Raw genomic sequence first — 14,853 nt, forward strand, 5'->3', positions numbered from 1 at the left:
ACCCGATGCATTAAGACCCAGGGTGTGAAAACATTTGAACAGAATGAAGATGTCCAATTTTTTTATTATTGTGTTGAAATATCTTTTTTTTTCCCATTTAGTACTGCCCTTCGGAAGCAACAGAAGATGCTTGCATGTTTCCCAGAAGAGAAATTAAATACAATTGACCTTGATCTTCAAATTTTCACCCCCTGGCTCTTAATGCATCATGTTTCCTTCTGGAGCATCAGTGAATGTTTACCTTTTTAATAGCCGTTTTTGAGTCCATCAGTTGTCCTCAGTGTAAAAAGATGGATCCCAGAATCATACAGTTAATGCTGGAAAGGGTTCAAATATGCAAAAGATACTGTAAAACTGAAGAATCTGCAGGACCTGGAGGATTTTTCCGAAGAACAGTTCTCCGTTTAACTGTTCAGAACAAACAAGGGACTCATGAACAACCATCACAAAAAAATAAAATAAAAATAAAATTCAGCTATCTTTTTGGTCTTGTGAACTATATGTAAACATCTTTTATGTAAAATATCTTATTCAGGACAGTACTAAATAAAAAAATAACATGCAATTGTTATGGTTAAATATGCAAATGAGCACAACCTGATTCATTAGCGATTAATGCAAATAATCATCTTTATTCAAGAGTGAAATATACTCTAGATAAAGATTAATAAGCAAACACTGCATTAAATACAAAAAGTAACTTATTACAACATCAAACATTATAAAATCATTATTTAAATTAACTGCAACAAGGGAGCTCAATGCAAACCATTTACAAGTCTCAAGCACAATATATGAACAGAGACGGAAAAATTAAACACAGGACGTGCACACTCTCTCTCTCTTTTTATTCACTCATGCCACAGAGAAGGTTAGTCTCAACAAAGGGAGCTGATTTCTCCTTTGCTGCATCCCCACTTGCAGCAGGCGTTGGACAGTCCCACCACTACATCGCGTCCCTTTCTGTCCACGGTACGCAATGCTTCAAGCACCTCCTCTGAAATGAGAGAGCGTACGGGCCTGCTGAACACGCCGCCTTCCTGTTCACCTTGTGCCAGTGATGGAAGATTTGAGTCAGTGGCATGCTGGGAGGACAGTGCAGCACTGTACAGCCCTGTGCTGTCTGGAGCATTATTGTCATAAGAGTTGAATAAGTCCAGTATTTCATCTGTGAAATAAGAAACGTTCATGTAATAGTTGTAAAACAATACATTCACTCAAAAGTAGTAAGAAACAGCAAGTAACACATTGAATTAAACATGAAATTTTGAAGTTGAAAGACTTTACTATTTTCATGTGGAATGAACTCCAATACTGTTTTGTTTACAACTCCATGAAATATAAGTATAAATAATATATATAAATAAGTGTACATACACTATAAGTCTGTATACACTGAGCAAACTCAAATATATGAGTGTGTGTGTATGTGTGTGTGTTTTGAAGTCTTTTATGCTCACCAAGGCTGCTTTTATTTGTTAAAAATACAGTAAAATCAATAATATTGTTAAATATTATTACAATTTAAAATAATTGTTTTCTACATAAATATATTTTAAAATGTAATTTATACCTGTGATGCAAAGCTGAATTTTCAGCATCATTACTCCAATCTTCAGTCACAAAATCCTTCAGAAATCATTCTAATATCCTGACTTACTACATTTTTATTTTTATCAGTTGGTTTCGCTGCTTCATATTTTTGTGTAAACTGATTTTTTTTCAGGATTCCTTGATGAATAAAAGGTTCAAAATAACAGGATTTATTTGATATTAAACCTTTTCTAACATTATGAATGTGTGTAACATTACTTTTGATCAATTTATTGTGTCATTGCTGAATAAAAGTGTTAATTTCTAAAGCCCAAACTTCCATTTTGTGTTATTTCATATTTTTAGTTCATAATTTTGATAATAAAATCTACTATTTTAAAACACACACACACACAAAAAAAAGAATTTCCAAATGTTTGGTGGTGTATTTGTAATATTGTTGCAACATGGAATTTTAAAATTCTGTTTGTTAAAATAATGTGTTGCAAAAATTTTATTTTGTATTAAAATGTATTCTGTATTTTGGTAGTGAAATCTATTATTGTTCAATATAGTAAAAAATATTTAACTATTTATTTATAATATTGTAGCATCCAGAATTTTAAAATTCTGTATATTTTCAAATTAATACTGCCTTTAAAGTTTTACAAAGAAAGAGTTTTACAAATCCTGCTGTAATACTAACCTGTATTTGTCAAGGAGCGCTTCCATCGTGAGCCTCCGCAGGTGAAGATGACAGCGCGGATGAACTCGCGGCCGCATAATTTGACTCCGTACGAGGGGCCGTCCAGCGCCTGTACTCCAGCCAGCAGCAGACACGCTGCAAGCGCTGTGGTTTTCCACATCATGCTGAGAGCAGATATTCACTGACAGCAGTGGTTGATGTTCAGAAGCTGGTTTCCTGCTGGGCTCCCTTTGGTTTGGAACCAGGTGCCTGTTTGACGGTGAAGTTCTGTGATTTTTCCCAGGTCCCTGCTCCTGCTTATAAAGAGGTGAGGGGCACACATGCTCAAACTCCCCCCGAAGCAGGCTCAGGAGTCACAGATAACCCTGTAAGATAGTGGCAGAGACCTTTCTGGTAACAAAAGCATGAGCAGGAAAGGTGACTGTGTAATTATAAGGGCATTCTGTGACACGAAACACTCTTTCTTCATTTAAATCGATGAATCATATTTGCCAAACGACTCATGTCAGGATATTGCTGCGTGAACAACAGTGATCTTTACGTGCAGTGATTGAATTAAGATGTCTGTCTGTTTTTCCATTAAATTCATTGCAGTTATAAAGTTTTATTTGCATTTTTTATGCATTTGGAATAAACCCATGTCCGTGTGCTGCTATCACGCTCTATACAGGAATGCTTCATTATTTTTCAATCACGTATAGGACGGTTAAATTGTTTCATTTTGCCAGGTTGATCTGGATGCTTGCTATCGCATTGCTTAGTGGTTGTTATGTGGGTAGTTCCAAAATTTGCACCTGTTTTATCATCCACCAGGTCAAAATTGTAAGTCTAATGATTTATGAAAGCAAGAGCCCAGCTCTCAAAAATCAGTGTCCTGAGTTCACCCGAACGCTTGTTTTACCTTCTTTGCACTTCAATGCATAATTTATTTTTTTCAGACGAAGTGATGACTGTGAGGTGTAGAGGTTAAGAGACAAAGAGATGTAGCGAGCATGGCATTTTCAAAGTGTGATAACACACCCCACTGCACACGAGCGATCTTTGCAACCACGCGGACAAAGGTCACCAATATCCAAAATGACAACAGAATAATGAATTTTTAACGAATGTGATGATATCAATGACAACAGCATGACATTTCGAGAGACATTAACCACAATATTTGACGTACATCTTTGCCTGAGGGGATGGTGACCATGGAAATATGTATAGCAAGCTTAAATATATATAAAATCATCATTTAGTGGGTACTTTCCATTGGGAGGTGGCTGTCCTAAACCCTAACTCCTATATTTCAACACATGAAAATGATATTGAAATAATTTTTGGATTTTATTCCATTGTTGTTTTTAAAAATATCTTTTTGATTTTGTAAAAAAGTGACGTTAAAAAATAAGTATTTTGTATTTTCTTTGTAAATTATAAAACTTTATGTAAAACAAATTGTGTCCCGCTTTTTAACGTCACTACCGATGTTTTAGTCCATTGGCTGAGACTGATTTTAACTACACCCTTATATTTATAATCAGGAAACACTCATGTGCCACTCTCTCTCTCATAGCTACATGGTGAGTAAATATAGGCCCCATCATTTTGAGGTAAATGTGTTCAAAAATATGAAAAATCTGTGTGTAACGTTAAAGAATGTCACTACCAAACACAATTTTTCTATAATTAAACACATTTTTTTTTAAAATAACATTTAGTTTGTATGTGTGTACAACTGTTCAGAACTGTGCTAGCTAACCATGTGCTGATTAGCAGATTTAAGCTAACTTCAAAAGTATCTAAAAATGTCACTACCAAAACAGTCATGATCAAAACATTTGGTGAAGTTTCGTTAGTGACATCATTGTTTTTTGGGTGTTATCCTGTAAAATTCACGACCGAAATGTGTTCATTGTTTTGGCAGTGACAAAATGGAACACATAATCCTCATATTTGTAAGAAAAAAAAAAAAATTTAGTACAGTTATGAAAATGTTTAGTATTTTTGTTTTAGTAGTGTTTAGTATGTCACTACAGAAAATGTGCAGTCACGACTGAAACATGAGATGTTTTGTCAAAAATAAAGTATATTGAATTATCAACTAAGATGTTATGATAGTGTTTGGGTGTATATTCAAACTAATGAATCCATAACTTTGAAATCAGTATGATTAACTATATGCCTTTTACAAAGAAAAATTGGATTCAAAATACAACAAATCTCATTAATCACATTAATGAAATATTATTAAAATTGTAACTGTTATTGAATTACCTCTGAAAACTTTTTAATAAAATTAAATATAAATTTAATATAAATTTAGAAAAAATTAGAAAAAATACGTATTTACAAGGAAGATGTAAGCAACATCTTAATACGTCAATATAACCCTTTTTTATTAAATTATATATTACTGTGTTTCCGGTAGTGACAAATTTGGGGAGAGGACAAATTTTTCAAAACTTTCTGAAAATACAATATGAAAATTAACTGTGCAATTAGTAGACATTTGTGCCTTGGATATTATAAAATTTGCGTACATACAACATTTGAGGAAAAATTGTTTCCAACTCTGACTTTCAATTCTGTAGAATGGCCAATTTTATATAAAATAATATAAAATAATATAATAATAAATAATAATAATATATATAATAACAATGTAATTAATAGCATATATTATTTCAAATATGTATATATATATATATATATATATATATATATATATATATATATATATATATATATATTTTTTTTTTTTTTTTTTTTTTTTAACATGCACACACACAAAATTACAGGTACTTTTACTGGTACTTTTCTCCAGATCTATTAAGTTATTCTAAATATATGCAGTTCATACAAAAATAATTTGAATACATGTTCTATGCTGACCTTGATTTTAATTTCATAATTAAAATTAATTACATTAATGAATAAAGTTCAGTGTTTTTGAGTTATTCCAATGATCATATATTTTAAGGCATGTTTTGTTCAGGTCAAATGGAGTAAACAAAATTTATTTTGTTACATATCAAAATATTATAAGGCCTACATTTCGCTGTATTTGGAAGAAAATCCTGTTGGATTGTGTGTTAAAAGCTCTTACACAACGTGGATTCGGATCAGCTTTCTATCAGTTGTTCTGTAACAGTGAAAGTAAACCTGCCAACACGACTGATTTCAGATCAGTACACAAAACTCCCGTTGTCGGTTATGATTGACACGCTTCAGACGAACCAGGTGCCGTGTGTGACATTGCCTCCCTAGTTCCACCAATAGCAAGACGCGGCGTTGTGGTTATTGTAATCGCTCCAATCAGAGCGAAGAAAGGGGGCGGGAACGCAGCGAGTGGGTAGCAACAGTTGCCCGGGTGAGGACGAAGCGCCATAGCCACGGTAGTCGTGGTGACAAGAACCCAGCAACGAGAATCAACAACAACAACAACCCGATTCATTGAAAAAAGCATATTAAATCAAAATACCGCTGGAAAAGTCACTCGGAATAAGAGGTGATTCCGTTTTTTATATTTCATATGAAGTCACACTATGTGGAAAACAGAAACAGGTGCGAGGATGATGATGTTTTTAGCGTCTATCGATGTGCAATAATCATTATTAGTGAGCGGGATTGCTGAGCGATCGCGTCGTGCGCTAGACAGATGCGTCTCGCAAAGGATAGACATTACCACCAGCCTCAGCAGAAAGCTGCTCGTTGTTATGACGATATACTAGATAGGTTGTACAAAATGGCGGGTGTTGTTTGCAATAATACGTGAGTCTCCATACACATTGCTGGATAGCCACCCATCCGTAGCACTCGGCTAGCGTTGCTATGGAGCCAGGTGTTATAAACGCTGTTGGCATAGTTACACCGACGACCACGTTGACAAACCCGCACTTATCGCTGGATAAACCAGATGCTCTCCTGCTCTTAACCTTTACTGACCACTCGGTGCTTACCGGATATAAAATCATATGAAATATAGCATTCATGTGAGTCAGTGCATTGTAAATAAGATGCAAAGCAGGACATTTGCCTGCGCAGATACTGAGTCTAAATGTGTGCACGTCCACGGGTAGATTCTTTTGTGCGTTATATAGTGTGCTACTTTATGTTTACTTTATGAATAGATTTATTTATTGACATTTCTATTGATTTAATAATGCATAATGGGTGCATAAGTGTATATTATAGAAGCCTATTGATGAGACAGTGACTGTTAATTCATGTAAATATTTTATTATTATGCGTTTTATTATATATGTGGCCCTGGACCACAATACCAGTCATATGTTGCACAGATATATTTGTAGCAATAGGCAAAAATACATTATATGGGTCAAAATGATTGATATTTCTTTTATGTCAAAAATCATTAGGATATTACGTAAAGATCATGTTCCATGAAGATATTTTGTACATTTCCTTCTGTAAAATATCAAAACTTAATTTTAAATTACTAATATGCATTGCTAAGAACTTCATACAAGTTTAAAGGCGATTTTCTCAAAATTTTGATTTTTTTTGCACCCTCAGATAACAGATTTTATAAATATTGTTATATTCTAACAAACTGTACATCAGCTTATTTATTCAGTTTTCAGAGTTAAAAAAAATGACCCTTTTGTGGTCCACATTCACATTTGTTTATTTTATTCATTTATTGACATTTCTATTGATTTAATAATGCATAATGGATGCATAAGTGTATATTATAGAAGCCTATTGATGAGACAGTGACTGTTAATTCATGTAAATATTTTATTATTATGCATTTTATTATATATGTGGCCCTGGACCACAATATCAGTCATATGTTGCACGGATATATTTGTAGCAATAGCCAAAAATACATTGTAAGGGTCAAAATGATTGATATTTCTTTTATGTCAAAAATCATTAGGATATAATGTATTGATCATGTTCCATGAAGATATTTTGTAAATTTCCCACCGTAAATATATCAAAACTTAATTTTTAATTAGTAATGTGCATTGCTAAGAACTTCATACAAATTTAAAGGCAATTTTCTCAAAATTTAGATTTTTTTTTTTTGCACCCTCAGATTACAGATTTTCAAATAGTTGTATCTCAGCCAAATATCGTAATATTCTAACAAACCGTACATCGGCTTATTTATTCAGCCTTCAGATTTTCAGATTTAAAAAAATTGACGTTTTTGTTGTCTAGGCTCACATTTATTTATTTTATTTATTTATTGACATTTCTATTGCTTTAATAATGCCTAATGGGTGTGTAAGCGTATTATAGACCATTTCGTCAAATGTAAACATACTGGTCCCGATACACTTCCTGTTTCTTTTTTTTTAACTTTACACAAACATCACAAAGAAATACAACCAACATAACATTTGACTGGATGAAAATGTTACATTAGTACCTTTAAGATGTATTTGTATATGTGAAATAAAATAAAAAATAAAAAACAAAAAAACAGGAAGTGCTTCTGGACCAGTGTTGTTTACATCTAGCGAAATGGTCTATATAAGCCTTTTGATAATATTGGTTTTATTATTGTGCATTTTATTGTATACTAGATTATTATATGTCTTTAGTATAATTATTGTGATATTATATAAATACTTGTGTTTATATAACTGTGTTTTTGTTTATATGAACAAGTAATGCATGACAAAACAAGTGCAACAAATTCATAAGATTCATGACTGAAATTCATATTCACAAATTGATGATGTGTAAATCTCAGTTTAAAAAAATTGACCCTTATGACTAGTTTCTCAGAAGCGTCAATTTTTTGAAATTGAGATTTACACATCATCTGAAAGCTGAATAAATGAGTTTTCCATTATTTTTCAATATTTGGCTGAGCTACAACTATTTGAAAATCTGGGATCTGAGGGTGCATAAAAATGTAAATACTAATATTAATAGAAATCACCTTCAAAGTTGTCCAAATGTAGTTCTTAGCAGTGCATATTACTAATCAAAATTAAGTTTTGATATATTTATAGTAGGAAATGTACTAAATATCTTCATGGAACATAATCTTTACTTAATATCCTAATGATTTTTGGCATAAAAGAAAACCCATACAATGTATTGTAGGCTATTGCTACAAATATACCCGTGCTACTCAACACTGATTTTGTGGTCCAGGGTCACATAACATAAAAAGAAGCTAAAGGCATACAGGCTTGATTTGAGGATTGTAGTAAAATCGAATCATACATTTGCACGATTACAGTAACAGTAATTAAGTAAATTAGTTCTGACACTTTGACATTGATATTGGGTAGATGCATTACAAATTCTGGGAACAATACTGCCTATTTTTTTTATTTCATTTTTATTTTTAGTTTTGAAGTCCTACTTTGTGTTCTTGACAATGGTGTGTGCCCTCATTCATTTGCAAGCAGTGATCAGGTTACTGGTAACAGGACACCAAACGCTCTGCCCTAACCTTCCCTCCTCTTCTTTTTGCTGGCCCAACAATGGTTGTAGTCTTTAGGGCTTACCTGGAGCCGTATGGTTGTGCCAAAGTGGTACTTAGCAAACGTGATTATTGATAATAATGAAAACCCATCTAATCTGATAGTATTATCTGTGGCAACTTTACTGTAATACTTACATCAGTGCATAACTCATCCTACACTATTGCCAATTAATGGTGATGGTGATTCGCCTAGCGAAATTACACCTAGCGAAAAATGATGGCCTAGCTTTCAGAAATGCTTGATTCTGACTGGTCATTTGCGTCATTGGAGGGGTAATATTCCCCAGTAATTAATAGCAATACTGAATAACAGACTGTAGATTCAGTCATTTGAACCCCAAGCTTCTTCCATGTTTTTCATATCACACTGCTAACTTGCTCTCTTGTTTCATACAAATGCAGCTGTTTTCATCTTGTGTCTCGCTTATTCACTGTATTGAAAATTAATTTGAATTATAACAAAATAAACAGATAAGATTTTAACTGTTTCAACTCAAATCAATGTTTTATGTTAATGTCATTATTTATTTTGTGAAAATCAGTGTAGTAATTTGTTTCACTGTACATTATCCCTTATCTCATAATATCTTCAACTTGTTTGCTAGGAACTGTTTTATGTGGCAAGTCACTTTGTAATAAGTGACATCATACACATTAAAGGATTAGTTCACTCCTGAATTAAAATTTCCTGATAATTTGTTCACCCCATGTCATCCAAAATGTTTATGTCTTTCTGTCTTCAGTCGAAAAGAAATTTGAGGAAAATATTCCAGGATTTTTCTCCATATAGTGGACTTTAATAAGGATCAATGGGTTGAAGGTCCAAATTGCAGTTTCAGTGCAGCTTCAAAGAGCTCTACATGATTCCAGCCGAAGAGTAAGCGTCTTATCTAGCCAAACAATTGGTCATTTTCTAAAAAAATAGAAATTTATATACTTTTTAACCACAAATGCTCATCATGCAGTAGCTCTGCATCCACAGCTTGACACATTACGTAATCACATTGAAAATGTCATGTGTGGTTAATTCTTTGTCTGTTTACTTCAATTAAAATAGGTAGGATAGAGAGGAAAACTCAACTCATTTTTTCCTCCAACTTCAAAATCATCTGACATTGTTGTTTTTCCTTTTTCCGTAAAGGGCGTTTGACTTTCTTTGCACATTTACTATGTAAATAGTGGGTCACTACTTCCGCCTATGTCATGCGTGACCTTTCCAATGTAACTGCGTAATGCATGAAGTCATGGACGCAGAGCTAGTGCAAGATGGTTAAAAAGTATATAAATGTTTATTTTTTTTAGAAAATGACAGATCATTTTGCTAGATAAGACCCTTATTCATCAGCTGGGATCGTTAGCCCTTTGAAGCTGCACTGAAACTGCAATTTGGACCTTCCACCCACTGATCCCCATTGAAGTCCACTATATGGAGAAAAATCCTGAAATGTTTTCCTCAAAAACCTTACTAAAGAAAGACATGAACATCTTAAATGACACAGGGGTGAGTAAATTATCAGAAAATTAAAATTCTGGGGTAAACTAATCCTTTAAGACCGTTGTTATTGCAGAATAAACCCCCTAAACGGGGATGAAGACCCTAATGCATGGCATTATAATGTAATTATCCCTTACTTACTGACTTATATTAAAGGCACCAATTGCCCTAGCAATACACCAAAATTCACCTTCTCCAGTCAAACAACCTCATTTAAATGTAGTTTTCTGTTTTCTTTTGTTTATGACATTGTATATGTTATTGTGCAAATCTGTGATTCCCCTTTTATTGCGTTCAGTCCAGGGTAACCTAATGGCAACTCCAGCGTATGTGAGGGAGCTGCAGCAGACCTCCCAGCCTCAGGGAGGCGGTGTGACTCCCACATCAGGCCAGGCTGCCACCGTGACGGCAGCTCCTCAACAATTCCTGGCTGAACTTCAAACTACAGGGGCCACGCCTTCAGCAGCCCCGCCCACCGGACAGACCACGCCCCCTCCCTCACAAGCACAGAAGAGCCAAGCAATCGCCCAGGCACCGCCCGCACAAGCCCCGCCCACACAGACGCAATACGTCACAGCTGAGATTCAGAGCTCACCTACACAGTCCAGCAGTCAGAATACACCACAGTACATCGTTGTCACAGTTACAGGTAAGAGTCAGAGTCAGATCTTACGTCAGCCTAAGAGTGAATGACATGCTATAGTCTCTGCTTAGAAAAAAATTACGTATTATTCCTGTAAAAACAGTAGAGCATGACGCTAGCAGCTCCAAAGTCACACGATTCCCAGAAAAAGCATTAATAAAATGTGTATCTGGAATGCAATGCACGTTGGATAAAACATCTGTGGAGTGAGCAATATCAGTAATGAATTGCTAAACAAGTACATGCTCACCTAGAGAACTTTTAAAACTACATTTTGTGACACAAAAATAGTATTATTTATAAAATTATAGTGGATTTGGGTGACTGCCATGACACTCGCTGTGAGAAATACCTCAGGTGGAGTGATACAGACGGTGAAACGGTTGGAGTGCTGATATCACTAGAATATTGCACTCCTCTCAGCCAATCAGATTAGAGGACCAGAAAGAACTGTTGTATAAATGAGCAATATCACACTCATAGATGTGAGATATAGCTGTATATCTGCACGATTGTGATTTGGCCATAGATAATTACAGCGTGCCAATATACAGCCATATCTCATGTCTACAAGTGTGATATTGCGTTTATACAGCAGTTCAACAGCACTGCTAAATACAACAAGTAACAACAATGGAGTGTCTTTAAAAACCCTCTTTTATGGCAACTACTTCCTTCCGCCAAGGATTTAATCTCAGTTTGACAGTTTAACAGCTGAGCCCAAGCCTCCGTTACTAATTCGAAAACGTCACTTTACAACTAGTAACGAAAGAACATTGAGTTGCTTTATTTAAAGTTTATTGCATTACAGTATTAAAAACTCACTGTAGTATGTAGAGTATTATGAGAGAGAGATCGATGGACTGAGCAAGCTTGATTACCTGCATCTGATACAGCATTCATTCTTCAGCTCAATCTCATATTCACAATAAAACATTAGTTTCAATGTCTGCTGAGGAAAGCAATTTCTTTAATAAAAAACAACAGCCATCAGTCAACAGTCAAAAGTACACAGGCAGCGCTCTGATATACAGCATTGAATTTACATAAACATGATGAGATTTTGCCAAAACTATTTGCTCTGGCACAAATAACAGATTAATGAGACCAAATACTGCCCGTTAGTTTTACCCAAAATGAATTATATCTCATGTTTACCACTATAGAGACATCAGAGCCATAAATTCCGGAAGATCTGGCCAAGGTAAGGCTGCTCTCTGCGGGTTCATGAGAGCTGAATGGCCGCTGACTCTGTTGTGCTCATATCTTGGACACCATTGACACAAATGTTCAAATAGACGTTCTATTTGATCTTTATAAACAAACTGCATATTTGAACTATAAACCAGTACATTCCTGCCTGAAAAACTATTAAAACTACATTCCATGACACAAAAACAGTAATATTTTTTAAATTATAGTAGATTTGGCTGTCCGCCATGACACTCGCTGTGAGAAATACCACAAGGGGAGTGGTACAGTTACAAATGGTGAAACGGCGGTTGGAGTTCTGTTGGACTGTAATATCACACTCTTATTAGCCAGTCATATTCAAGGACCAGAAAGAACTGTTGTATCAATATTAATATGTTTTTTTTCCTCCATGTTACTTTCTGTAGAGGGTTCTCTTCATTCCAGTGACTCTGTGTCAGATTCTAGTCCTCCTGCTGCTGTTGTCCAGACTGGAGTTCCTACACAGGTGGTACAACAGGTGCAGACCGCCCAACAGGTAATGCTAACCCTGCACCAACACTCACCTAAATAAGCACCACTTTGGAGTGCACTCCAATAGCAAAAGGATAGTTCACCCTGACATTAATTGCTCACCCTCATGTCATTCCAAGACCTGTAAGACCACAAATTAAGATATTTTTGATGAAATCCCAGGGCCAGAAATGTAGTAAGGAATACGGTAATACAGTCCATTTGACATCAGTTACATTGCTGTCTATGGAGAGTCTGAAAGCTCTTGGATTGCATCAAAAATATCTTAATTTGTGTTCCGAAGATGAACAAATGTGTTGCAGTGAGGGTGAGTAATTAATGACAGAATTTTCATTTTTGGGTGAACTATCCCTTTAAGGGTTAAATCAAGAAATGACTGAACGCACTACTGCTACTGTTATATAGACCAATTATACGTTTGTAAACGTTTAGGATGTGCACGCATCATGGTTGCAGAAAACCCCGGAGAGATAGCCTTTACGACTAGAGAATTACTAGGATATGGTACAGAAGAGCTACATTTAAAATGATTATAGATTATATTGATTATATGTTTTTTTTAATGTTCTCCGCATATTACAAGAGTTTGTCACCCAGCGATAAGCACTGTTATTCAACAAAATTGACGTTAGATAGTGGGATAGTCTTACAGATCCGAAACAGGGATGACGTTTTTTTCTGGTGAGAGAAAATGATGGTAAAAAACTTCGGAAAAGTTAAAAATTCTGACTTTATTCTTGCATTTCCGAGATTATATCTTGCAATTCTAATAAGGAAAAACAACTCGTCATTTTCTCTTTTTCCTTGGCACAGAGTAGGAGTTTATATCCCGCACTTAAGATATAAACTTGCATTTGCGAGAAAAAAAGTCAGAATCGTGAGATAAAATAAATAAATGTCATGTAAAAATATTAATAGTAATAGGTTTAAATAGTATTTCATGCTGTAACTGTAGGGCTAATACAATGAACAGCATATGTGAATATTATGTAGACCTATTGTTTAAGTCAAATTTATGCTTTAAAAGTAGAGTAATCATAGCAGTTTTCATCCATAGTGTTCAGCTTCAAATGGTGTCTTTGACAACAGTATTCTATAAAAATTATTTTTCATTCCAATTTTAACATCAAAAGGCACAAAAAATGTTTTTTTTTTCTTATTCCATGAATTTTACCTGTTTACCTCCACTTGTTATCAGTGTTTTTCTGCAACCAGTATGTGTGCACAGCTGCAAGGGACGTAACTGTGCGCTGAACTGATCAAAAGTGACTGCATAATACAACTTTGCTATAGCTTGAATAAATTACTGTTTAAAATATACTCAAATAGAAAACTGTTCTTTAAAATTGTAATTATATTTTACAGTATAACCTCGGTGAACAATAAACAATTCTTTCAAAAACATTTAAAAAATGTAAAACTTTTGATCAAATTCAAGGTCATGATAACATGAATATCTATACCTGAATAAAACAAAGCAATCAAGGTCATGTTTTTTTGTATGTGAATATCTTGAATGGTTAAAAACCATGACTTTAAGAGTTTGTAATAGAATGCGTGATAATTCACATATTTTATATTCTTGTAATACATAAAAATACAGAAATGTAAAAATCCAGAAATTTTCTCTTTTATACTAGTGTTTTTTTCTCTTTTCTTCAATATGGTCTAATTAAATTAGATTTTATCAGATTGGAAGAAGTCTTGTTGAAGCTTAGAAAACTGGGAGAGGATTTTTAAACACCTGGGCCTCTGTCAGACCACAGATGGAGGAAATTGAGCACTGCTTGTTGTTTGAGTCTGTTTGAGCTTTGTAGAACAGCAGTTCTTAGAAAAAGCCTCACTCCGCAGTCCTCAAACGAAGGAAACATGACGATTAAGGGTTTTTGCTGTTGTCAACCACCACAAAAAACCCTGAACAGCACCTAGCATTAATGGGAGGTCACTGCTCTCAAAAAACAGATTGCATTTTAAATGTGTTAAAGATAAATAGTTTCACAGTTCTGCTGGGATGTCCCACAAATCCTGGTAAACATGTACAGAGCTAGATAACCTTTTCTAAAGATTAACAACTATACATCCACAGGAGAGCAACTGTATGTTCAAGTGTACTAATACAGACGTCATTGTAATGATCCACATCATGCAAAGTCATATAATGTGTGTTTTTCTGAGATTTAAATGATTAGTCCACTCCTGAATTTAAATTTCCTGATAATTTACTCACCCCATGTCATCCCAGATGTTCATTTTTTATGTTCATTGAAGGTTTTTGAGAAAAACATTCC

The 14,853-nt window shown here is 34.4% G+C and overlaps 2 protein-coding genes across 5 annotated transcripts in view; one reads left to right on the top strand and one right to left on the bottom strand.

Annotated features, from left to right (window-relative positions):
- Positions 1–644: 644 nt before the first annotated feature.
- Positions 645–2,495, bottom strand: rln3a (relaxin 3a). The gene is made up of 2 exons (XM_051106292.1): positions 2,240–2,495; positions 645–1,168 (listed from the first exon to the last, which is right to left on the bottom strand). Exons 1-2 carry the CDS (start codon positions 2,400–2,402, stop codon positions 879–881), a joined length of 453 nt encoding a protein of 150 aa, XP_050962249.1. The 5' UTR covers positions 2,403–2,495; the 3' UTR covers positions 645–878.
- Positions 2,496–5,578: 3,083 nt separating this feature from the next.
- Positions 5,579–14,853, top strand: part of rfx1a (regulatory factor X, 1a (influences HLA class II expression)) — a 29,471-nt gene continuing 20,196 nt past the window's right edge. For all 4 annotated transcript variants that reach the window (XM_051106114.1, XM_051106115.1, XM_051106116.1 and 1 more), the window contains exons 1-3: positions 5,579–5,735; positions 10,496–10,846; positions 12,460–12,569. In XM_051106114.1, coding sequence (XP_050962071.1) covers positions 10,510–10,846; positions 12,460–12,569 — 447 coding nt within the window. In that variant the 5' untranslated portion in view covers positions 5,579–5,735; positions 10,496–10,509. The remainder of the gene's footprint in view (positions 5,736–10,495; positions 10,847–12,459; positions 12,570–14,853) is intronic.

The sequence above is a fragment of the Labeo rohita genome, chromosome 3 (genome assembly GCF_022985175.1).
Source record: "Labeo rohita strain BAU-BD-2019 chromosome 3, IGBB_LRoh.1.0, whole genome shotgun sequence".
Taxonomy (NCBI): Eukaryota; Metazoa; Chordata; class Actinopteri; order Cypriniformes; family Cyprinidae; genus Labeo; species Labeo rohita.